Source organism: Pipra filicauda, unplaced genomic scaffold (assembly GCF_003945595.2).
Source record: "Pipra filicauda isolate LSUMZ 115617 unplaced genomic scaffold, ASM394559v2 scaffold75_size2874737_pilon, whole genome shotgun sequence".
NCBI lineage: Eukaryota > Metazoa > Chordata > Aves > Passeriformes > Pipridae > Pipra > Pipra filicauda.
The window spans coordinates 2183989-2208270 of record NW_024104931.1 but is presented as its reverse complement, the minus strand read 5'-3'; the positions used below and the strand labels follow the sequence as shown (position 1 = coordinate 2208270).

Sequence of the window (24282 nt, the reverse complement as noted above, 5' to 3'; positions counted from 1 at the left end):
TCTAGACCCAAAGTAAACAGCCACTCCATGTTTCCAAAAGCCTTTGAGGGTTAGATAAGGTGCTGCCGGCGTAAAAGACAGCAGATCAAGGAATAAAAACTTATTTTGAGTGGTGAAAACTTCCTCCCGCAGCTCGGGAACAGCCGGAGCTTTCACTGGGGAGCACAGAGCCCCGTTTCTGCCTGTCGCGGGCCGGGCCGGGAGCGGGGGGGCTCGTCCCCGCTCTCCCGCGGAGCGGCCCCGGTGCTCGGAGAAGGAGAGGCAGCGGCCTTTGCAAGCTCTTCTCCCCGGGGGCGCGGCTGGAGGCTCCGAGCCCTGATGCGCTGAGCCCCTCGCCCGGCCGCGGCCCCGCTCCTGCCCCTCTATCCCGGGCGCCTCCATCCTCCCGCCTCGTGCGGCCGGGCCGGAGCCGCCGGGCCCCGCGGCCGCCCCGCCCCGCCGGGAGGGCGCTGCGGCGGGGCTGCCCCGGCGGGAAGCGCCCGGTGGTGCCGCTGGGCTTGAGCGAGGCCGGCGCCGCCGAGGCGAGAAACAAAGAGTCCCGGGCCGGGCGGCCCCGCCGGAGGGGCAGCGCCCCGCGGGCACAGCCGGGCGGAGGGGGCGGCGGCCGCCCGAGCCATGCAGCTGCCGGGAGGGGAGGAGCGGAGCGGGCGGCGGCGCCCCGGAGGGGGCAGCGCCCGGAGGGAGAAGGGGGAGGTCTGGCAGTGCCGGCAGCCTCCGAGCAGGGCAGGGGCGCGGCGGGGCCGTGCCCGCGGCCGGCAGCCGCGGCGATCGCCCGGGCGGGGCTGGACCGCGCTTCGTGCGAGCAGGAGCCTCTCCCCGGCGAGCGGCCTCCCGCCCGCCCTCCGGTGCCCAGCGTTGCCTGCAGAGCTGCGGCAGCACCGGCGAGTGACTACGCGGGGGGAGGAGAAGAGGAGGAAAAGAAATCGGATTGCCGAAAGGATTAGGAAGCGGGGTGGGGAGGCGAAGCTCTCTCCTCCCGTCCCTCCCCGCACACACTTGTGAGGCTATTCAGAGTTATCCTTCAGCATCAGGGGCGGGCGAGCGCGGGGGAGCCGCGACCGCGAAAGGTGCTCGGCAAACTGCAAGAACGATCAGAGGGAGCGGAGCGGCCCGGGCCGGCGGACCCTGCCTCGGCCCCTGTCCCAGCCCGCGGGGCACCTCACTTCCCGGCTCCGGTGTTTTATATATTACTTTTTTTTCTAAGTTTTCCCCTGCTCCTCTCGCTTTCTCGGAGAAGGACAGGATTTGGAGCATTGCGGGCGGGCGTGCTGCCGCACCGCCTGCCCTGGACGTGCGAGGTGGGGAGAGAGGGAGGGAGAGATGCCTCTGATTAGAGGGCAAGTCGTGCTCATCCTCAGTTTCGTCTTCCTGACAACTTTCGTGGCTGTGGTGAGAGGACTGCCCGTGAGGAAACACCGCAGCAACAGCCCGAAGGAGAGGAGCTCCAAGCTGGCGGAGGTAAGGCAGCCTTTGGGGAAGTAGGGAGAGCCGGGAGGGTGCTGAGGCGAGTCCTTCCGCAGTCTCTGCACCCCCTCACGTGCCGGGAAAGCTGAGGAGGCAGCGGGCCACCTGAGCGGTCACCGGGGCTCCCTCGGAGGCGGTTGTGCATCTCGGACGGGAGCAGCATCCAACACGTGTCCCGCGGCCCGGCCGCCCGCACCTCCAAGGAGAGAAGCAGCAGCGGGGGAGTGTCTGGGCCCCCCCTCTTACAGGCTGTTTCTTCACCCGTTGAGGGGCAGAGCGCTTTCCCGGCCTGCGGGATTTTCGGGCAGCCTCAGGTCTTCGCACTGCACAGAGGCTGAAGGAAAGGGGCTGCTTTAGGCTTTCTGAAATGGGGGCCGAATGTCGTGACCCGGTGCCCGGGAAGATCCGTTGCCTCCAGCAGCCAACATCCCAGGTGGGAGAGAGGGGTTAAATTAACGGGGTTGGTGCCTTGCCAGGAACGCCGAATCTCCTCTACCACAAACATAAGACATGACGGATTTTAGCCACCATCTCACCTCCGCGCCGAGACGCCCCTGGGGCAGGTTCCGGAGCGGCCACGCTCCCCTCTCATCCCGGCAGCCTGCGCCCCGCCGTGTCCCCCGGAGCAGGCGGCCTTGGGAGCCTCCCGGCCGGGAGGGAGGATGTCCCGGGGCTGCGCCTTTCGCTCCTTGGAGTGCCGGATCCTGGCCAGCGCTGGCTGCCGAGCGCGGACTGTGCAAGGGAAAACTTAAGCAGGCAGTGAGAGACTGGTCAGATTGGGAGACAACTGGTGGAATCTGATGGGGATTACAGGAGGGAAATAGGAAAGAAACAAAAGGAGAGCAGGGAGAAGAGTTTGAATAAGGACAACTGGACGGTTGAAACAAGCTGTTTTCATCTTGAAACTCTTCTCTGAAAAAAAATGGTTCGGGCAGCACAGCTGTGTTTAAAAAGTACTCTTTCAAAGAATGCTACTGCTAAAAGTAGGTGAAAGAAATAATTGAGAAAAGTGTCGATAGGAAGAGGTTGAGCAGGACAGGGTAAGAGCAGCTCAGCCCTCACTGGCGATACGCAGCAGTACGGGAAGCAGCAGATTTGATCTGCAATGTCAGTCAGACTGGCAGAGGAGGTGTGAAGTGATGGGAATATACCTTATTCCTAGTTATTGCCGAAACAGAATGCTGATATGTGGAGGAGTCGTGCTGGCAGCTCCTGTCAGATGCACTAAACTCCATTCCAGCATGAAATCCAGGGAACAAGTGCGAGGAGCGAATCTGATGCATGGAAAGCCTGGCCAATGGGCAGGAGAGGTCACGGCCTGTGTCCAGCCAGGTACCACTAGTCAAGTCTGGTAATAGTTTTGAGTGGAGCATGGACTGAGCAGATTGAAAGGGGACTGCTGGGAATATGTGCTGTAGGGCTGCTAATAACATGTTGGTGCTGTGCTTTGCTAGTGAAACTTTGAACCTAGACATAGATGGTGCTTCAGTTGCCGGAGAAATGCCAGGCAGAGTGACCTCGAGCTCTGGCTGCAGGAGGAGTAGCCATTTACACTTGAAATCCAGGAAAGTATTGCAGCCCGGGGGGGGGGGGGCAAGGATAGAGACAAGCTGTATGTTAGGAAGTTATGCATGTGCCTACCACGGGACTCTGCAGTGCAGCCTTCAGGCTCCTTTTTATCTGACATCTAAAATATGTGGGAGAGGGGAGCGAGCTGCTGTCAGTCCCAGTTTGTGAATGGTTGTGAATGGGGAGCGTTGTGCGGCCAGCCAAAGATCACACTCGGCACTTACACAGCCCGGCCTCTGTCCCCAGGACCTTTGCTTCTTGCAGAAGTAGAAACATAACAAGAAGTTTATAAGCAAATGTTTGAGGGTGGAGATTAGAAGCAAGGAGGAAGTTGAAAAATTAATTCCTCTGGGAGCGTGTTGGTGCTCCCGTGCATGCCCTGCATCCCTCAGAGTACTGGCTGCACAGTTCTCACGGCAGGGAGAAAGCAGCAGAAGACACATTGGCATGCATCTTCTAGCTGTGTTTTGGGATGAAATCCTCTGTTTCTGGTGCATGTCAGGGAGAATTTAGAGTAGTCATGCACAGCTGTTTGAACTAAAGCAGAGAGCACAAGCACAGCAGTATGGTGGTTAAAAAAAAATCCGGAGTGATTTTGGGTCATACACACAGATGGTTCCTGTTGCAGCACTGATATGTCCTGTCTCTATGGCAGCAGGGTAGCCACAGCTCGAGTATTGGTTACACTATGGGTAATGCCCTACAGATGTGGGTAGAATGAAGGGGGCTGTGAGGAGAAAAATAGAAATGACAGAGAAGAGCAGATAGACAATCAAAACCATTAAAGAGTTATATAACTTGGACTTATTTTAATTTAACAACTTTCTTTAAAGCAAACATTTTTCATTTGTTTAGAATTGAATGGGAATTGTTATAATCTGTGCTGAGCCTCAGAGTTGCACTTCTATACTAATATAATTTAGAAAAATTAAACCAAGTTCTTCAGTAAATTTTTGAGTTAGAAAGTCTTCTAATTGCAGGAAGGATGGAGGAAACACGTGCTTTATTTTTGGGTGATAGCCTTATCAGTATGTCCCAAAGTCCTGTGCCTCAGTCAGGATCCATTACCAAAGGAGCAGGAAAATTTACATTTTCTCGGCTGTGACACTGGACAGAAAAACTTTGCCTGAGTTACACTGTTCTCAGCATAAACAACAGATGTAGCGAGGATATTTGCTATTGCTTCAGTCTGTTTGACTGGAAGTTGAAAAGGCAGAGTGAAGAAGCTGAAAGGCAGTTTTCTTTCCAAACTATGACTTAAATCTAATGAGAGAAGGTACGTGCTTGTTTGGAGGCTTTTTGGTGATGTTTGGGAAGGCAGGTGGGCTCCGAGGCAGCAAGCAGGTGTACAGCAGGGTTTTTAGAAGTGATTTTGCAGATTGGATGCATCATACTTCGATGTGGGCAGAAATGTGGCAGGATGGAGCACTGACCAGCAACTGGCTCTTCAGATTTGGGTAACTGAATAGTTCGAAAAGCTTGTGTCCCTTGTGGAGACAAGGTACAGCTCATCACATCACTTAATGGTTTATTTATTTATGAAGTCAGGAGGTTTAAATGCAAAATATGTTTTGATAAACTCGCTGGATTTCAAAATGTTGGCTTTGAACACTGTTAATAGACGTTTGAATTATTTCCAACTGATACCAGTTGATTCTGGTGCTTTTCTGGTAAATAGAAAACAGCTAGAGTCCTAACATGTTAGAAATGTAAATGTTAGAAATTATTAGATCTGTTTGAACCGACATCACAGCTTCAATAACTGTGCATAGAAATAAAAGTGCTAGTGGGAACAGTAATGGGGGTGTTGGGAGAGAGCATCCCGACAGTGACAGGGTGTGGCAGAGCAAGCCAACAATGTTTCTTGGAGGGTCCAAGCTCCCAGTCTAGCTCTGGTGGGCTTGATGTGTGCTCTTCAGTAGGAGGGAACCGCTCTGAGAGAGGGGTCCAAGAGCAACATCAGCAAACTCCCCAAGGCACCTGGGGTGTTACTGCTGGGCTTGGACAGGGGCAGGGGGCAAATCCAGGCTGGAGCTTCCTGTTGGAGTTCCCCTGGTCTGAGGCTGTGAGCAAAGCAAATATGGCATCTGCGATAAGACATAACAGAAGGCAACAAAAGAAATATCAAGCACAGCATAAAGGCTGAATTGGCTGCAAATCAGTGGGTTTGTGCAGCACCTGATATGACTGGCTCCAGGCCCCTGAGAAATAAGGAAACAAGTGGCAACAGTACCTATTATTTACTGGTTAAATCAAGCAGTGAGAGTAGCGATGGGAAACTACATACAAAAATGTAGGTCTACACCTGATTAAAAATAATTGGTAGCAGTCTTGATTTAAATTGACCTGCCCTGTGCATAAGGGCAAGTGAGTGTCGAGGATAGCTTAAGAATTAAATGTACAGCAGTCACGTGATGCCTGGCTGGAGATAACAGCAAATGGAGAGTGAAGGAGCTTCAAGGTGATATGGCGTGGCTGTACCAGATAAAAAAGTGTTAAAGGGAAAGAAATATCATCTAGGCTTGAGTGGAGTTTGTCAGGAGACATGTTGGTCTGGGGACACCACTGGGGTGATGAGCTGCACAGGCACAGAGGTCTGTGGGAGCCTACCCTGTGCCTCCCCCCAGCTCTTGCTCCTTCTTGACTCTTCTAGGGCTGTCTGGCCAAGAAGAGGATCTCACTTTCCCAGAGCCATCTCGCCCTGCTGTGGATGTCCAGCTTGTGTTGTCACCTGGGTCCGCCCTGTGTGGAGCATCTTGTTGCGCTGCCGCCTCGTCAGGAGGGCCCAGCTGGGGTAGGAGTGGGCGGCCGGGTCGGTGCTGGCTGCCTGCACAGCCAGATCCTTGCCGCCACCGCGGGCTGTGTCAGTAGCAGAGTCATTTTGCCTGCGGATGTGCTTTTTACCTTTTCATTTCTTCAGCAATTAAGCGTTCTTGTCCCTGGCTTTGTCCTTGGCGGAGGTCGGATTTGTGGGTACAAAACGTTCACTGAAGCATCCTTCCGCTCTGAAAGGGGCTCTTTGTGTGCAGGGAGGTACTTCCCCCTTTGTAGCAAATTTCCTTTTGAGAAGTGCCAAATTATCTTAGTCAACACAGTTGAAAACCCTCCCGCCCTGGGGCTGAGACAGCAGCAGAAACAAAGGGGAGCCGGGTGTAGGGAAGCTGCCCAACAAGCGGGCTTCTTCCCTTTTCACTGCACAAATAGGTCTGCTGCGTTCCCATTGTTACAATCAAAGGGGTTCCTGTAAAAGGCACATGTAAGGGGAAGAGATGAGGCATAAATCGCTCCACAGGGCATTGCCCAGCACTCTCTCTGGGTTCACAAAAGTGTCCAGCTCATGCAAACCTTCTCCTCATCCTGCTTCCAACCATGATACCTCCAAGCCAGGTGGGATGATGGAGGGAGTGTGCTAGAGTTAATTCTTACTTTCCTCTTGTCAGTGTCCTACAGATAGGGAGTGCAAACCAGGGGTCATCTGTTTTCCGTAGTAGCAATAAATATTCTTCCACTCAGAATAATCCCCGAAACAAGAAGCCCTGATGCTTCCCATAGGGAAGCCTGAGGACAGTCTGAGCTATGGACAGGCCAGCAAGGTGTCCCATGCTGTCCCAGCTCCTTCAAAGCAAATGTTGTCAGCCATAGGCTCAGGTTTTGTATAAAATACTGGAGCAAGGAAGAGATTGTGGCATGTTTCGATGTTAAATTATTTTTGTTTCAGACAGAAGCTTGCAAAATAGTGGTGCAAGGAGTTTGGGTTTTGTTTTTTGCTGGTTTTTTTTGGTAGAATGTTTTGCAAGGAACCTTCATTGAGCAGTCAGATGCTTTTACGTGGCCAGCTGCAAAAGTCAGCCTGCAGAGGATTGCTTCCAAACAGTCCTGTTTCTGCATGTTCCTTCTGTGTATTAACTCCTGAGGGTTGTCTGAGAAGCTGTTTGAGATGTACTTTCATCTCTGTACTCATGAGATGAAGACACCAAAAAGATGGTGACCTGCCTGCCTCTCAGTCATGGGTGGCCCTTGGCGTGAAGGGCACCGATGCCTCCTGGGCTTCCGGTTGGTTTCGTCTCCAGGGCAAGGATACAGCTTCAAAGGGAACAAAATGCAGTACAGTGCTGCCTTTTGCTGTCTCCTGGCACCACTGGATGGGCACAAGGTAGAGACCTGACTGCAGATGACCAGGAAATGCTCATGCATGCAGGGAAGAGGTGGCGAGGTTTGGGTTTATCTTGGATTGGGAGCTGATGGTTGGCCTGGTCTGTCAGGGTCTTATCTAGCACTCAGGACTTGGGGTGCAAGGCAGGTCTGGGAACATGTCCCAAACCAAGAGAGCCACCATCATGTAGGGTGCAGTTGGAGTCTGGCACATGGCAAGGGTACAGTGCCCTTCAGATGAGCTGTCTTCTAGCCCAGCCTGAGTCTAGGGGCGAGCAAGCCAGTCTCAACTCTTTCCCAGCAGTTGAGCCCCCAGGCTCCTGAGATGGCAGTATTTGCTGGATGGCCTAGAGGTGCTGCAAGAGGTGCTCCACCAGTGGAGAATTGACACCTCTTTGCCTCCCTGGGGTGTCCTCTCTTCCCCACCACTTTGACACACTTTCCCGCTGCCCTCCCTTCCCTCCCCTTCACCTCCAACCATTCCCGCAGCAGCTAAAATCCTCAGGGATGCCAGCTGTGCCGTGCTGTGCTGTGCAACGCAGCACCTCGGACAAGACAAGGTGTTGTACAAATGTCTTCACATAGGCTGTTCCCCCCAGCAGTTTCCCCTCTTGAGACATTGATTTTTAAGGAGCAGGCAGCCTTACCATGTAATAAAACTACAAAGATGCCCCTTAGGGGAGCATCTGGTTTTCTTCTGGGAAGTATCTGCAGAGTGGCCCTCATGCCTCCAGCAGAGGAGATGTGTGGGTGTCTCAGAGTCAGCTTGGCTTCTGCATCCAGGATTACAGCTTGAGTATTGTGTGTCTGTGACCACCGTGGGGACTGGTCTTGGGGTTACCTCTAGGAAGTGACTGGCCAAAGGGAAGAGGAGGGGTCAACTGGGGGCTAAGATGCTGGAGAAGTGGGGCTTCCCATCTGGATATGCCCTAGCTTTCCTCTGACTTTGGATTTGCCTCTGCAGCCTTGTAAACCTCAGGCTTCTGTCTGATGGGAGGGGGGAAAAAAAATTATTATTGGTGAAGCACTTAAGAAGTAACAGAGGCTGTCCTGGAAAATCTTATGAACAAGTGAGTTATGAACACCACAGATTGGAGCTAGAGGAAGGTACCCCAAGACTCTTTCTCCACCCCACACTGATGTGCAGGAGTCATTAAATCCTGCCACTGGGCTGGGGAGGGGAGCTGAGCTCATCTAGGGGCTGGGGAGCTGCAGCCAAGCACCTGGAGCAGAGGCTGCTGGCTGTGAGTCATCCTAGGTTTGTCCCTTAAGGAATAGAGATGCAGCATCCCTGCCTGGATCCCTTCCTGTGCAGGGCATGGAGATGCTCCAAGTCCAGCTCAGGTGTCCATTTTGTCTGTTGTTGAAGGGATCCCCGATGGATTTCTATTTGGCTGGTTGGCTGCATTCCCTGCCACACTGCTTGCATGGAGGGGCAGCCTCTGCACCCTGTGTGGGACAAGGGGAGTAGGTGCCCCCTTAGTTCCCTCTTGCCCTGTGTCCCCCCACACCACCACCCCTTTTATCAGGCAGGAGGAGGCTGGCATTGGTTCCATCAGTTTCTACACTTGCTTTGCTATATTTCGGGGGATTTTGCTTTTGCAATTTTGCCTGGTCTGCAGCAGGGAAGGGAGCAGCAGCTGGAGCAGAGGGTTACGGTGTGCAGGCTAACAAATGCGGATCATTAGCTGGAACAAGTTAATGGTTACTGAAGCACATGGAGTTTAGAGCTGGAACAAGTTAACAGCAGCTCAGTCTGATGCATTAGGAGCTCATGCGTATTACAGCTCAACTATGTTAACAGAAAACATGTGCCCTAGCAGGAGCATTTGCCAGAGAGTACCAGAGGATACGGATGTGTGTCTGTTCACCTCTCTGGAGGACCTCTATGTGCAGTCTCTGCAGGGGCCCAGCTCCCATACCCATGGCTGTGCTGCATCTGAGCAGCTCCCAGTTGGCCTGGCTGCAGCAGAAGTTTCAGGATACGGTCTCAGGTTAAGGGTCTTCAGGTAAGGGTGCCTTGCCACTGGCTGGTGTCCTTGAGCAGGCACTACCTGTCAAGAACAGGCCCTTGGGACCTCTGCACTTGGACAGTCTCCTGGTGCAAGGACAACCCCATGTGCTGTGCTGTGATATGTCAGTGGTGCCAACCATATACCCCAGTTTCCCCTCAAGGACTGTGTGGTTCATCCATGTGGAAGGCAGGGCAGTCCCTCCTCAGGGGCAGGGACCTTTCCTGTGGTGAACCTTTCCGAGAGCCTTCTCCAAGCAGGACATGGGAGACCCACATCTATTCCTGGCCTTGCCACAGGCTACCTGAGAGACCTCGGGCAGGTCATTTTCTTTGTCTGCAAAATGGAAATTTTACAGCATTTGTCTCAGTGTTAAAGAGGGAGAAGATATTTATGGTAGTGTGACACTGAGAAGGGCAACAGCTAGACATGGCAAGGTGAAAACCCACCAGGCTCCTACTTTTCCTCCTTGTGTCACAAGTGATCTGGGGAGTGAGGATGCCATTGGCAAGTTACTCGTCAGCACATCCACAGGAGAGCTGACTGCAGTGAGAGAAGCTGGGCTGTGCCAGTGGGATGCATGGTGAGGAGCAGTGTCAGTGGCCTGGACAACCTCCCCATTTTTGGTCTTACACAGTCACCTATGCTGTGTCCCTGCTCCTCATGGTGCTGCATGCTGCTGCTTCTCCATGCTGTAGTGTCTTCTGCTCCAGGGCTGGCTCTGCCTCAGGGCAACTGAGTCACCGACCTTGGAAAGAGTTTTGAGATTACTGTTGTTGCAATTGTGAGACATGAAAATAAATGTGAGACATGAGTAAGCCTTTGATGCTGCCTCCTGCAGCTTCCTACTCAAGACAATTGGGATGGAGCTAGTTAGAGAAGGAAGTGATACCATATGATCTAAAGTATTTTGATAACTGCGTGAAAATTATAATCATGAGGTTGTAATAATTATCTGCACAGCCTACAGTGTGCTGCCAGCTCCTGCTGGCCTGTCATAAACAGGATCTGCCCACGCAAGCATGATAACCAAGTGCTTTGTCTGTTCCATGAGCACTTGTAGAACTCCCCCAAAACCTAAATGGAGTCTTTACTTAAAAAAAAAAAGGCAACAAACCAACAAAAAACCAACCAAACAAATGGAACCATAAAAAATACCCCCTAAAACCAGCACCCAAGTGTGAGTTGATTCTGAGGTGGACCAGAGAGTACAGCAGGTGGGAAATCATGGTTTTGCTCTTTACTTGGGCCTCAGCCCCTTTGCAGGTGGGATTGTAACCCAGGGCACAGGAAGAGGGAGGCAACTGGAAGTATTCACTTCTTTAAATTACCTCTGACTGATCTTCCAGAGCTCAGCCGTCAAAACCCTGAGTGATAGCTCCTGCTAAGCCACCTGCCTGTAAGTCTAAATGTGTTGTGTCTGATGACTGGGATTGTGGCTCAGAAGGTCTTACAGACAGTAACAGGAACTGAGTGGCATCTTCACCTTCCCTGATATCTCCTAGGTACCCACCCAGCTCTTGACACCTCTAGAAGCTTTGGCAAGGCTCTGGGAAATCCGTTAAGTGGGTGATGAGCTGATGGGTAGAAGAGGTCACTTGCCTGATGTTTGTCCCATGGATTTTCCATCTGGCTGAAAGACTGCCAGTTGACAGGTTGTGTGCTGGTGGATGGGTTATGAGCCAGGAGGATCAAACTACAGCCCTCAGGAGGCTGTGGTGGTTTCAGCTGGCTGGGCTAAAAAAGCCCTTTCTTTGAGCAGTATCTCATCGAGGAGAGAGCGTGCACTATGGGAGGGAGGCGTCATAACCTACTGAATTTGTTCCTGGTGATTACCCTGCTGTTCAACCTTCCTTTATTTTCAAGAGACAACAGTGTTACTTGTTAACACTAGAAAAACCTCCCCTTTCTCCCAAACCTATCAGCAAAAATTGTCATGAGCTTTTCTGCAAACTACAGCTTGAGCTAACCCCAGAAATACTGGGCTTCCTTCTAAAGCAACCAACCATCTTCCCTCTACTTCCATAGCTTTATAGTATAGCTTTATAGTAAAATCCTGCTTTGGAGTTGTTTCTGCCCAGTTTCAGTCCAAAGATAATTTTTTTCTTTTTCCAGATCTTTGCAGCTTATTTAGGTGAATATAGAAAGAAAAGTTCTGTGGTAAAAAAAAAATAAAAAATAATTTGTACTTGGCTAATTCATAAGTGGACAAGTTTGCAACAGGCTGCAGCACAGATTTTAAAATGTTGGAGAGAGCTTGGGGAAAGAGTAGGAAGGTCTATTCAGGAAAAGATCAATAGTTCTTCTGGAAGTTTCTTGTTTCAGTACACCATGGTAAAACTGTTCAAAGGAAACCTAACACAAGCAGTAATGATTAAGCAACAAAAGCCCCCATTCCTTATAATTATAGCCCAGTGTGATACCGGCCTTTAGCAAATACATCATTTTCTTCACTGCAGTGTTAACAAGCCCAAACCACAGCCTGAATGTTGCCTCTGATCTGACTGCCGTGTGCACAGGTTTCTTTGGTTCAAGTTGAGTGAGTTTATGTACTTGATAATTGGCTTGGGATGGGTGTGGGTGGAAGCTGCATCTTCTGAGCTTGTCCTATGCTGGTGACTCGCTTGCTCCACTGACTGCTGATGCACAAGCTCCAGCAGAGCTTCGCTCCCAGGAGAGTTCTCTCAAATGTACTTAGAGGGGCAGCTTTGCTCAGCAGTGTGTGTAGTTACAAAGAGCACTGCCGGCGGGTGCACTGGCAACTTGCAGCGCCTACGGTGATGCTGACGAACTTGCTGGAGGGACAAGTACCTGTGGTTGTGGTGGCATACACCACAGGTAGTGTGGCCCCTGGTTGCCAAAGTACAGTACAGCGCAGGGACTAGTCTGTTGATGTTTTCAGGTTGTAGGATCTGAGATGTCACATCTCTAGTAATTTTTATGTAGCAGCTGCAGCACATGAACATTGGTAATTTGCTTTTTTAACCCATGTTTACTTCAAAGCCTTAGAGAAGTTTATAGCAAAATCGCAGATTTTAAGAGCAGATGAAATTATTAGAGCCTTGAATTTCTTCCCTAGTACAGATGTGGTACTCACGTTGAGCCTAGTGATGTGGGTTTGACAGTCTCCACAAGAGAAATTGTCACTTTTCTTAGCTTGTTCCTGTGGTTAATCACCTATGGCACTAAAAGCATGAGACTTATTCCTCGGTTAAATTTGTCTGGCTTTGACTTGAACACGTTGCTTCCTATTATGTGTTTCTGTTCTGGATTATAGAGTCTCTGGTGCCTGATGGATTATTCTCTTAAAGAACTGGAAAACCAAGTCATTGCTTCCTTTTTTTAACATGACGAACAAATTAAATTGTACAGATCTTTCACTGGAAAAGTCTTTCCATCCCTTGAAACGGTTTTGTGGCTGCTCTCTTCACCACCTCCAGATTTTCGAGCAATTTTAATAGAGATGTATGGGCTAGAAATGGGAAAATGTCAGCCTTTGGTCTCTAGAGCAGTGATGTGTGGCCTTTTTCCACACACCTTGTTGCCTGTGTTATGTACAAAGTAGGCATGACACTGGAGTGAATTTCTAATGAGTTCCTTCCCCTTCCAAACATCTTTTCTAAGCTTGTGCCCCAAGGTGTTTAGGTGATCAGTCCTACATATGGGAGAGCCTGGACTATATGGGAAGAGCTCCTGGGCTGGTGGGTAGGAGGGTGTGATCCTGCTTATATTCTGCAGTCAAAACGTGGTCTTCAGAAATGGAAAGCCCATGCTCTTTCCCGAGTACTGTCCCAGAGTTTCTCTCAGGTCCTGCCCTGGGAAGCCTTATTCCCAGCAAAGCAGGATATGCCAAGTGTATGCAGGAGTATCTGTGGCAATTCCTTTTTTGACTTTTTCTTTTGCTTGGTGCTGCCTAGTTGCAGGAGCTCAGCTGTGAGGCATTGATGGCTTTCCAGCACTGTGCTCTGCTTCTTTGGGGTGGTGGCAAGTGTTCTTCCCTTGGCTGCTCCAAGGGAAGGTGGAAGGAGAAGGGAGCTGTTGATGACCAGCTGGGCGATGGTTTGCAGACTTTCTCCTGTGCTCTGTGGAGAGTGGGGGAGTAGAATGTTAACTCTGGACAAGCAAAGTCTTCTCTTCCTTTAGCTGATGCACTGCAGTGGCCTAGCTCCAGGCTTGTTTGCTTTATCCAGCTGCTCCTTGGACAGAGTAGAGGAGAGAATGGATGTCATGCAGCAGGAGCACAAACCTCGAGGGCAGCTGCTAGTTTGGCTGTCAAGAGCCCCTTGATGACATGGAGAGGACACATCTGATGCCATAGATGCTCTGACCTGGAGAGAGCACTGGGCTTTTAAGAGCTTGTTAAATCCATGGCTTGACTGGCTGGGGCAGGACACTGAGCAGAACCTTACTCAGGAGGGGCATCTGATGCAGGGACAAATTTTAACCCAGCAAAGCTTCAGAACAATGCAGATGTCAACAGGAGGGAAGTGTTGGGTGGTACAGTGCAATGACCATTGCTGAAGGACTCTGGGCCATCCAGGGCAGGCACTCTCAGTGTCCTTGTGCCTCTGGAGTATTTGGGCACTGAGGGAGCTCTGTTCACCCTGCAACACGCTCACAGCCAGTTCCCCTGGAGCAGTTTTACATTTTCCCTGTGGGAACAGTACTCTGAATTTCTTGAGCTTGTTTGGGCGTAAAATCTGAATTAGGCACTGAGTGTAAATTTGGAGACTTGGAGTCTGTTCCTGGCTGGCTTGGTCTGATGTCCTTGGGTGAGCTCAGATCTTGTTGCTAGAGGAGACCTCACTTTCCATGTGTATTAAATTTGGGTTGTCTGTGAAATGAGCTTACCCAGCCCAATAAACTCATTGCAAATTAGGCAGGAACGCCAGGCTCGCAGGGCTGTTGTCAGTCTCTAGTGCAGGGGTTGTGTTGGGCATGTGCAGCTGGCAGCAAACCCAGCACTGTCAGGCAGTGTCGTGCAGCCAGCACTAGGACACGGCCAGGTTTGCCTGCTCAGCCCCCCTTACTGTTTATGTTCCACCTGGGCTATGCCTTGCTCCCTGCCGAGGAGACCCTGGGTGTGACAGGAGACCTAACAAGGGGCTAAGGCACTGGGAGATGGGCTGAGACAGAGCCAGACAACCTTCCCATGCGCCCTTCTCAAAACCATTGTGGTTTTGGATGGGGACAGAGGGAGCTGGGAGGGGAAGATGTAGGCAGAGTCATCTGTCCGTGCTCATGGTTACTACCAGCAGTGCCACAGGAGCCTTCCTGGCCAGGGAGAGGGAGCAAGCCCCAAATGCTCTCACCAGGCAGCACAGGCACTCTTCTTCCCTGCAACCCTCTCTCCTCCGGGCCCATCTGGCCAAGTCTGTCACCGGCCCTTCTCTGCCTTCAGCCTGCTCTGGGCAGCAGCCAAGGGACCAGCGGCATCCCTGCTGCTCTTTTCCCTCCCCCGGGAATGGAGGGATCACGGACTTTGATGTACGGGCACAGGGCTGGGGACAGGCTGTGTGCACTCATGAGAGTCTGGCCAGGCTCCAGCTGCCTTTGAAGTGCTCCAGTGATCAGGATGAAAGGAAGGGGAGTCCTTCCCCAAACCATCTGGCTCTAATTGCAGGTAGAAATGCCTCTCTGCGTCCCCCCCTCCGCCCCGTGGGGAGGGGGCACTCCGCACTCTTCTTCGTTAATCCCGCGGCTCTCAACTTGGCTGGCGTGAAGGGTGAGAGCTTGGGAACAAAAGAGGGTTTCAGATGGGCAGCCAGCAATAGGCATCCTCTGGCGGAGATGCTGGGGGTTCGGGCACCTCTGCCCGTGCCACAGAGGGGTTTGCCAGTCGTTCCCATCTCTGGTTTCTCAAGCACACTGGAGCCTGCTGGCCCTTTGGCTCACACTCTTTCGTGCCAGTGTGCACCGAGTGCAGGGACGAGGAATGTGGGAACTCGGTGTGAGCCCAGTTATTTGGCAGCACGCGCTGGCCGCCTCCCTGCCCCCTCTCCCCCCCTCCCCCCGGCTGACTGGTGCTGCCTGTGGGGCAAGGCTCCCTGCCCGCTATCCCTGCTCCTCCTGGGACGAGGCTGCTGTGAAATGCCACGTGCCACTGAAGTGGCAGCAGCAGTTAGAGCCATTGGCAGCACTGGCAAGTGAGTTTTGTTGGCTTGTTCGGCTGGGCATCTTCCCTTTCTCAAGGACCTGGAGGTAACTGGGTTATATCTACCAGCAGTTTCTTTCCCTCCTTGTGGGAGCCTTTGGGCAGCATGTGAAATCTCAATTAAACCTGTGTTGCTTGAAGTTGTCTGCCTTAATACTAACACCACAGAACAATTTATTTTGATGAGGTTTTCCCCTTGTCATAAAGCCCTTGTTATAAACTTTTTATATAAATATATAAAATTATTAAACATGAGCTCTGGTAACTCGGTGGCCAGAAACAGCCCATGCTGTGACCATCTCCAGGGACCAAGCAATGGCCAAAAAGGGAGAGCAAGAAGTGGAAAGCCAGGCAAAATGGGCAATGAGACAGCAGAGGGGTGCAGAGAGGGTGGTTGTGGGTATGGGAAGCACCAGCCTGAATAGACCTGTAGGTTCAGGTGCAGCAGGGCTGAGTCCTAGCACAGCAGAGGACACTGGGTATTAATTTGATTGATTAACATGTTAACTGCTACCCTGATGCTGCAGATGGGGTGGAAGAAACGTTTGGTGCAGCAGACCAGACCCCCCTTTGCTGGGCAGCAGTTTCCTCCCTGCCCTGCACTGCCACCCTGCAGAGATGTTTTCACTGCCTCTTCCCTCTCCAGGTCTCTGCCTCATCCAACCCTCGTTCGGCAGGGGATGAGGAGCTGCCACCATCAGGCAAGGCACGGGGGCTGAGGCGGAGCGGGCAGGCTGGCCCACGGCGGCACAGGCGTCGGGGGGTGGCTCAGCAGGCTGCCAGGAGCCCAGCAGTGCCCCAGCCCAGCAGTGCTGGCCAGGAGGAGAGCCTGCCCTTCATGCTGAACCTGCAGAGCTTGCCGGGGCTGGCCAATGTGGACCTGAGTGCCCAGAACCCCAACATTCAGGTGGGGAGTGGGTCTGGGAGGGCCATGGGGGGGATGTGGGTGAGTGCTGCATGTGCTCTCCAGCCTCATTTGGTTCCCTAAGAGGAAAGATCTTGTGAATGGAGTCTGTGTGGCTTCTGCCATCTGTCTTCTTGGTAACTGCCAGCTGCAGCTAGCTGGCATGGAGAAGCTCCTTGCCAGAGAAATTTGCTCACACTCTTTTCCCTGCCCCCCCCCCCCAGCTCCTCTCCACAGAGCAGGAGCAAACACTCCTACGTAGATGACCTCTCAATTTCTGAGGGTGGTGTTTGCCCCTGTGGGTGACCACCAGCCCCCCTGTGCCTCCCACACTGTCCGTGCTCAGTCTCTCTGGATGAGGTGAGACCACTTGTGCTCCTCATGGTCCTGCAGCCCAAGGTGTCTCTGGCGTCTCGGGTTGGGAACCAGTGCATGGTCTGGTAGGTCTGTCCCAGGGCTGTGCCCTGGCTCACTGCCTTGCCTCATGTCTGCCTTAAAGGTGACCATTGAAGTGGTGGATGATCCTCAGGCCGAGATGGAGATGGACTTGTTGAAGGAGACAAGAAATGACTGGTCTCTGACATCCTCTGAGTGGTTGTCCCACAAGGACCTGTTCTGGCCCCTCTTCTGGGAATACACTGACCCTGCTGAGGGGGAGGAGGAGGAGGAGGAAGAAGAGGAAGAAGAGGAGGAAGAGGATGACAACCTAGATGTAGGGGACAGGGAGGAAGAAGAAGAGGATGAGGAGGAAGATTACACAGCAGAGTATGAGGAGGAAGAGTCCATGCTCAGTGGAGTGGGAGGTAATTGGGACCAGCGATGGCCTGGGCAGAAGAACTGGATCTTTAAGGAAAAATATAATTACGGTGAGTTCTCTTGGTATGCACAGCTGCCCTGCAGACCTGCACTGCCCTCCCCTGCCTTGCCTGGCCCACAGCCCTGCAGCAGGGATCACAGCACGCTGGTGCTCAGCTCCTACTTAAAAAATAAGCAAGCATGCCAAGGAGCAAGGCCAGTACTCAGCTGTGGCTGCCAGCAGCAGACATGCTAGAGTCCCAGTGGGAATTGCCCTTGCATGTAATCAGATGGAGCATGGACTCTAGCGAAGGCATGCTCAGATGAGAAAAACATTGTAAATGTTTAATGACAAGTGCTGCTGCCATGGACTCAGATCCCTGCAGTGACACCAGTGCCAGAAGCCTTTGCCTCAGACGTCAGCATTCCCCCAGGAGAGGAGCTACAGAGGGCTCCATGGCAAGTACTGGTGAGCAGACAGGCCATGGCACCACAGCAGCTCCCTCTTGCAGCTTCTTGGCCATGACCCTGAAACCAGTCAACCTTTGCTAGTACCTCATGCTTCAGCATCATGGCCAGTGCATTGGCCAAGTTCAGTGAGGAAGGGGATGGACAGCGATGCCTGTTTGGGTTGGTATGACTGGGAGCAAAGCTGTGAGAATGAGAGCTTTTGCTCAGGAGATGCTTCCCTGGGGTTGGCAGCGAGGACAAGGTTGGCCCTTGGCATCACATGACTGGGTACTTCTGTGTGCCCCAGGCAGCACTGTCCCTGTACAGGGATGGTGCAGATCTGAGGGAGGTCCCAGGTGGCTGTTGGCTCCCCTTCTGCTAAGACTTTGCTGAGGTTCACCACTCTGCCTCTTCCCTGCCTTGCACAGACTATGAAGATGAGGATGAGTGGAGCCTGTGGTCCCCTTGCAGCACTACCTGTGGCAGTGGGAACCAGAAGAGGACCCGGTCCTGTGGTTATGCCTGCACAGCAACGGAGTCGAGGACCTGTGACCTGCCACACTGCCCTGGTGAGCCCTTGGCCATACCAGTGCTTGGGTACTGTCTGACCCCAATGTGGGCTGGTCCCCCACTGCTGCAGGCAGTGCTCATGCTTCAAGAACTAGTTATGTTTAATGTGATCAGAGCTAATGACCATGGGGCTTTGTTTCCACAAAGAGGCTATGATTGGGCTTCATGGCTCCCTAAGCAGTTGTGTAGTACCCAAGGGTGGTAGGAGCTGGGGTCCGGCTTGATGTGTGACTTCTTGCACCTCTCTCACACTGGGAGCTTGAAATTTTCTCCTGAGGCATATTGAGAGCCGGCTCTATCCAATGGTATTTACATAACTCACAGCCTCGGGCAGGTGTGTCCATCCAGTCTTGCTGCTGACCCTTGCTTCCAAAGGCGGAGCTATGTCACCAAAGAAGTGGCAGGAGAGGGGCTGGAAAATGGATGGTGTCTGGTGCACATACAGAGGGAAAAATCCCACCACTTGTCCTGGTGTTCAGCCTGGCTCTTTGTTGTTTTTTGTTTTTTTTTTTTTTATTTCTCAAGGTGCAGAAGGGGAAATGGTCTTCCCCACAGAAGAGACACCTTTCAGAAGTGACAACACCACAGAACTGTTCAACTCAGGTCAGCCTCTGCTTCTGCCTTGCACTGGCTTCAGCTATGACTGGGGGGTCATAGCTGGCTGGTGGGGAGGGCTCTGCCAAGGGCTCCCACGTCTGGTGTCCAGCCTAAGTCACCCCAAACCACTACCATGTGCAGGCATCAGTGGTCATGCTGGTAAACCCAGTTGCTCCCACAGCCCTGGTACAACACAGTCCTGCTTTACGGTTCAGTGGCTGAGGCCAGCCTGCTGTGTGCCCTCTCCCATGGGGGAATGCTGCCAGCCTGGCCCCAGCACAAAACCCCTTCCCTCTGTCACTGCCTTGGGGAGGGAGCCTGGCTCCAACTCATCCCAAGAGCCTGACTGCTCCTGCCTGGTGGTTGCAGGCTCCACTGGTGTATTGGCAAGGTGGCAGAAAAATGGCAACTGGGTAAAGTGGGGTGCAGACTGTGCATGCCCTCACCTTTCTGTACCTTCCCCCTAGAGGTAGACAGCTGTGAGAAGTGGCTGAACTGCAAGAGTGACTTCCTCACCAAGTACCTGAGCAAAGTGCTGACAGACCTGCCCAGCTGCCCCTGCTCCTACCCACTGGAGGCTGTCTACAGTGCCGTCAACCTGCGGGATGAGCAGCAGGGCAAGACCTTCCGATGGCGGGATGCCAGTGGCCCCAAGGAGCGCCTGGACATCTACAAGCCCACAGCACGCTTCTGCCTGCGCTCCATGCTCTCCCTGGACAGCACCACCCTGGCTGCCCAGCACTGCTGCTATGACGAGCACACCCGCCTCATCACCCGCGGTAAGGGGGCTGGCGTCCCCAACCTCATCAGCACCGAGTTCTCCCCGGAGCTGCACTACAAAGTGGACATGCTGCCCTGGATCCTTTGCAAGGGTGACTGGAGCCGGTATCACGCTGTCCGGCCCCCCAACAATGGGCAACAGTGTGCTGACAACCCCACTGAGGAGGAGTACCTCTCCCAGCTGCAGGAGGCCAAGGAGTACTAGCCACAACCACTCTCAAAGGAGCCACGGGCTTGCACCCCTGCGCAGCCTGGCGAGCCCTGGCCCTGCTCATGGGCTCCTCGGTGGTGCCAAGCAAAGCGGGGAGGATGCACCATCTGTCTCAACCCCTCAGAGGGGTGCCTCAGCCCCCCTCAGATTTCTGAGGGTGCCGGAGGTTATCTTAGTGCAATCCCTGCCATGCCACCCAGGGCAGTCCTGCAGTCCAGGGCTCCTGGGCTGGCACATGGGGAAACAGTAAGTGCTGGGAGGTGTAAATGGAACAAGGGGCTGCTCCTGCCCGCTTTTGTTCTCTACGACCTTTCAATGCAACCTGAAAGCTGAGCGCAGGGTGAAGCAGGCACAGCTCCTGCTGGCTTCATGCCTTGTCTGAGGAGCTGGTGAGGCACGGCTGCCTGCTCTTGCCTGTGCACCTGCCCTGGCACACACTGGATTATGTCTGAAACTGGAGTAGGTCCTCTAGAGAGCACACGGCTGTCCCAACCATGCATACAGAGCAGGGTTTGCATGCTCCTCAGGTTTGTGCATGCACAGTTGGGAAGGAGCAGAGAAAGGCTTAGCAGGGTCCATAGGCTGAGGGTGGGTGTGGGGCAGGAGGAGACTGGTTGCCTGGGCTCCCTTGGAAGATTGCCTTGCCACCAGGGTTTTGGTTGCCAAAGCTAGACATGGGTGGGCCTTAGAGGAGGTCATCACAGGGGATGCACCACCTCTGTGCATTTCAGCCCTTCTGCCTTGGTGCTTGCGGGAGCAGGGTGGTAGCCCCTGTGCAAGTCCCAGCACTAGCTCACTGTCAGGCCTTGGTGCCCTGGCAGCCCCCAGAGGATCTCAGTGCTCAGGAGCACCTGTGACACAGCCCAGAAGAAAGTCCTGTGTTTCCCACTCACAGGCCTGCCAGAGACAGGAGACACCTTGGCCACTGCTCATGCCATTGCTGGCAAGGAGCAAAAAGCACCGAGTCAGGTTCTCCATGGGAAGAGGAACAAGTCAGGTGCCACTGGGAGCATCCAGCATTGGCCCTCTCTGGTCTGCTGGTGGACACGGGCCCTGCTCCATGCTGTCTCTGCCCAGGTGCCCAGCAGGAGACAGCCCAGGGAAAGCGACTCATGGGCACGCCCTGCGCCTCTCAGGCTCGCTGCCGGGCCAGGCTCACAAGTGTGGCTCCAAAGGAGGAACACACACATGCTAATAATGTCAATACCTGGTGTCCACAGATCACGAATCATGTTTTCTGTTGGCACTTTGGTCTTGCCTGGGTTTTATTCAGCTTTTCCCAGGTCCGTGACAGTGTGTCCCAGCATATTTTGTGAGCTTTTCTGCAAAGAAACTAGGCTGAGCACCTTTATCCCTGGACATTCAGTTGTTGAACCTGGCAGAAACTTTACAGCTTTCATTTGGAAAATTTTATGCATCAGAGGAAATAAAAGAGCAAGTCAAGCACACATAAAGATGAATGGAGTCATTTCTAGACTAGAAGTTTCACCTGAGGCTGTTAGCTACTCGATGTGTTTCTGCAGGACACTGTTGGACCAAAAAAATATCTGTCTGGTTGCAGAGGTCCTTGGCTGACCATCCTGTGCTATGTCTGTCCTTGCAGGAGTTTTCTCCAGCATCAGTGAATATCCATGATCTGAAAGCAATCTGGGGAGTCTTTCTGGGAGCATCTTTATATATGTTGAATGTATGTTGATCCTTTTGCCTTGGTTACTGGTAGAATATTGCATCTTTGGTCATCAGTAGCTAAGACTTCCTAGCTGGTAAAACAAAACTATTAATGAAGTTATCACTGAATTCTTCTTATTTAACTGTTATTCCACACTTGTATCCCTAGACTCTGGCTGTGGGTTCTATCAAAACATAGGCAGGCATCATCCATTTCCCAACAGGTATGCAGTCTGAGATGAGCAGTGTTATGTAAGTAGTAAAAAGGAAGACAACCAAATAAGCATGATGAAGACCTAGACCCTGGAAAATTTTCTGATCATTACATGTTCCTAGTCAAAATGGTCATTTGCTCACTAGTTTCTGCTAAAGAGGTAGGTCATAAAGAGGTGGTAAAGAGGGGGTGGCAGTGGTCTGGTGGGTTGATTCTGGGAGCCTGGGATGTGTTCAGGGAGCCTCGTAAAGAGACACAGAGGCTTTTGTATGGGAAGCAAACAAACTGACCAGGAGAGGCCATGGAAGGATGAGCTTGTTATCTTCTGTCACTCAGCACAGCATCTTCATATTTCCTCTCCCATACCATATGTCATTATTAACATCATCAGACTCTCAGAGGAGCTTATTTACCATCACTGCTGACTTCTTTAAAACAACCTCCTGTTGAATGTGCCTAGTGTTCCGTATTGGACCCACACATGGAAGCAGGACTTCTGCAAACAGCCTTTCTTGAAGGAGACTTGCAAAAGCTCAGCCAATTTGTTTGTTAGACTGGCTACTCTCTAAGGAAGTGCTCTTACAATAAGGACTGTTATTCAGGCTTTGCACCCTCCTCCTCTTTATACTGGCTATGTCAACCAGTCTAGTTCTGTAATAACTGGAGTTCCTGTCCAAGGGCAAGTACAAAAATTCCTTGCATTGACAGCCCCCCACTCCCCGCTCCCCCACAAAAGCTAGTTGAGAGCCAAGTAGCTATTCTGCTTCGCTGCCTCTATGGTTTAGACAATATAGGCATGAACTGGAGCATGAGAAACAAGAAGCAGTGTTGTTCCTCATACGAGCACCTTACACACCGGGAGGCTTTGCAGAGCACTTTGAGAAAAGCAGACATTAAGCAAGCATTTATTTTTATATCCCATCAAAGATTCTGTCCAGCTCACTGCCATTTAAGTGATGAGTCTCTAAGGTTTTATTCCTTAGGTTTATTGTGGGTTTTTTATATATAATATATATAAAATGTCTTTTATTCCTACAAAATTTCATAAAGAATAATTCTTTATTCTGATGCTGCAATAAAGCACTTCATATATATATATATACACATATATATATATTTATATGTCATGCTGATGTCATTCAGTTGGGACTGGAGCATATGTTGCTATTCATTTTGGTTGAGAGGGATGACACTGTGTTGAACACTACATGTCTTGGGTTCCCAGTCCTAGTTGGCTTTGATTCCTTTCCTTAGGATTTATATTTGGTGATGTCTGGCTGCAAAAATCATAGGTAACAAAGACTATCTGGAGCCCACCACCACAGCCATGGTGTGGTGGGGGAAAACAGTTTTCCCCCTGAAGTTATAAAATGGTAAATCCCCAGGGGGTGGTGACCCTTGAGGTTTGAACCAATGACCGCTTCTGCAAAATGTAAACATATCACACTTAGACCGGAAAAGAAAGTAGTTGTAGTTGTTGTTGTTGAAGTAGCCATGTTGTAGAGCCACGAGGAGAAGAGGCAGGAGCCCGGCTGCGGGGCTACAGGAACTTGGAACAGTTTAAACTGGGCTATGAGCCTCATAGCCCTGTAGCTATGAGCTGGGGGATGTTTCTCCACCGTGAGCAGCAGAAGTGGCAGCAAGGACAGCACTGACCGAGGGAAGGTGGCAGAGAGCCAACAGATAAGAACTGAAGAAGCAGCAGAAACAGCACATAGCCAAGGAAGAGAGACCTAGAGTTGTCTGAAGGAAAGAGAGCCAGCAGCAGAGAGAGCAGAACTAAGCTCTACAGAGAGAAAGTTTGGGTAAGAACTGAATCAAAACCCAAAACTCCTTTTGTGACCTCTCCTAAGCGGAGAGGATGGACTCCTACTGAATGGAAGTCCTAAGATGCAGCATGCACTGCAGAGAGGAGCTGAAAAGCTCAGGCATTCTGGAAAGCTAGACTGGGATGGCCAAAGGAATGCAGAGGAGGGCCTTGCCCTCCCGCTATTGCTGCTAAGCTAGCAGCCTGATGACAGAGCACGGGAGCTTCGCAAGGGGGCTTGAATCCCCTGAAGATAGGGATCGTCACGAAGACCCCTGCGCTTCGTGATATGACGTAGTGAAGTGACCTTTGTCCCGGTGAACACAGCCTACGGAAGAGAAGACCCTCGCTTGGAGACGAGTGGCCGAGAGGGCTTGGATACGCCCCTCGTGTGTACTGGCAGAGATCCAGCTACAGCTTCTGCATGAGAGAAGAGAGCCTGCTGCCCTAGAGACTGCTACTCTGAGAGTGGAAAGGATCTCTTCCTTCTTCCCTCCTGGACTTTTATTTGGAAGGGAGAAGAGATTTGATCCATTGTAAATACTGTTTTGTCATGGTAGAGATAGTTCAGATTGTATATAATGTATTGTAGTATTTATTTTGTACAGTCAGTGTAATATATTCCCTTCCCCCCATTTTGAGTCTTGTATGGTGTCTGGAAAACCCATATCACACTGGGTTGAGATGTGGGAGGGGGGCTAGAACTAGAGAATTGGATTTTGGGGCTCTCAAACCATGACTTATGGGATATGTGAAGTTCTGCTTAGAGGGAAGGAAGCCTTCTACAAGACCATCAGGGTCAGTGCTGAGAAGCAAATGCATTGCCTGGGCCCCAGGTTTTATTCCATGGTGAGCTTGGCCAGAGCTGGGTACTGGCTGATGTTACACCAGCACACTGCTTTAAGCAGGTGTTGAGCATGGAAGCAGGGGGAAAA

General features: G+C 51.9%; 1 protein-coding gene across 3 annotated transcripts; it reads left to right on the top strand.

Moving 5' to 3' along the window:
* The first annotated feature begins 771 nt into the window (after positions 1–771).
* On the top strand, positions 772–23874 carry ISM2 (isthmin 2). 3 transcript variants are annotated; one of them, XM_039389699.1, is made up of 7 exons: positions 772–1458; positions 5687–5827; positions 15998–16258; positions 16755–17121; positions 17929–18069; positions 18602–18673; positions 19135–23874. In XM_039389699.1, exons 1-7 carry the CDS (start codon positions 1321–1323, stop codon positions 19650–19652), a joined length of 1638 nt encoding a protein of 545 aa, XP_039245633.1. In that variant the 5' UTR covers positions 772–1320; the 3' UTR covers positions 19653–23874. The 3 variants fall into 3 exon arrangements, with proteins under 3 accessions (XP_039245633.1, XP_027575993.1, XP_027575994.1); XM_027720192.2 differs by having other exon boundaries at positions 18596–18673; XM_027720193.2 differs by lacking the exon at positions 5687–5827 and having other exon boundaries at positions 18596–18673.
* Positions 23875–24282: the final 408 nt, after the last annotated feature.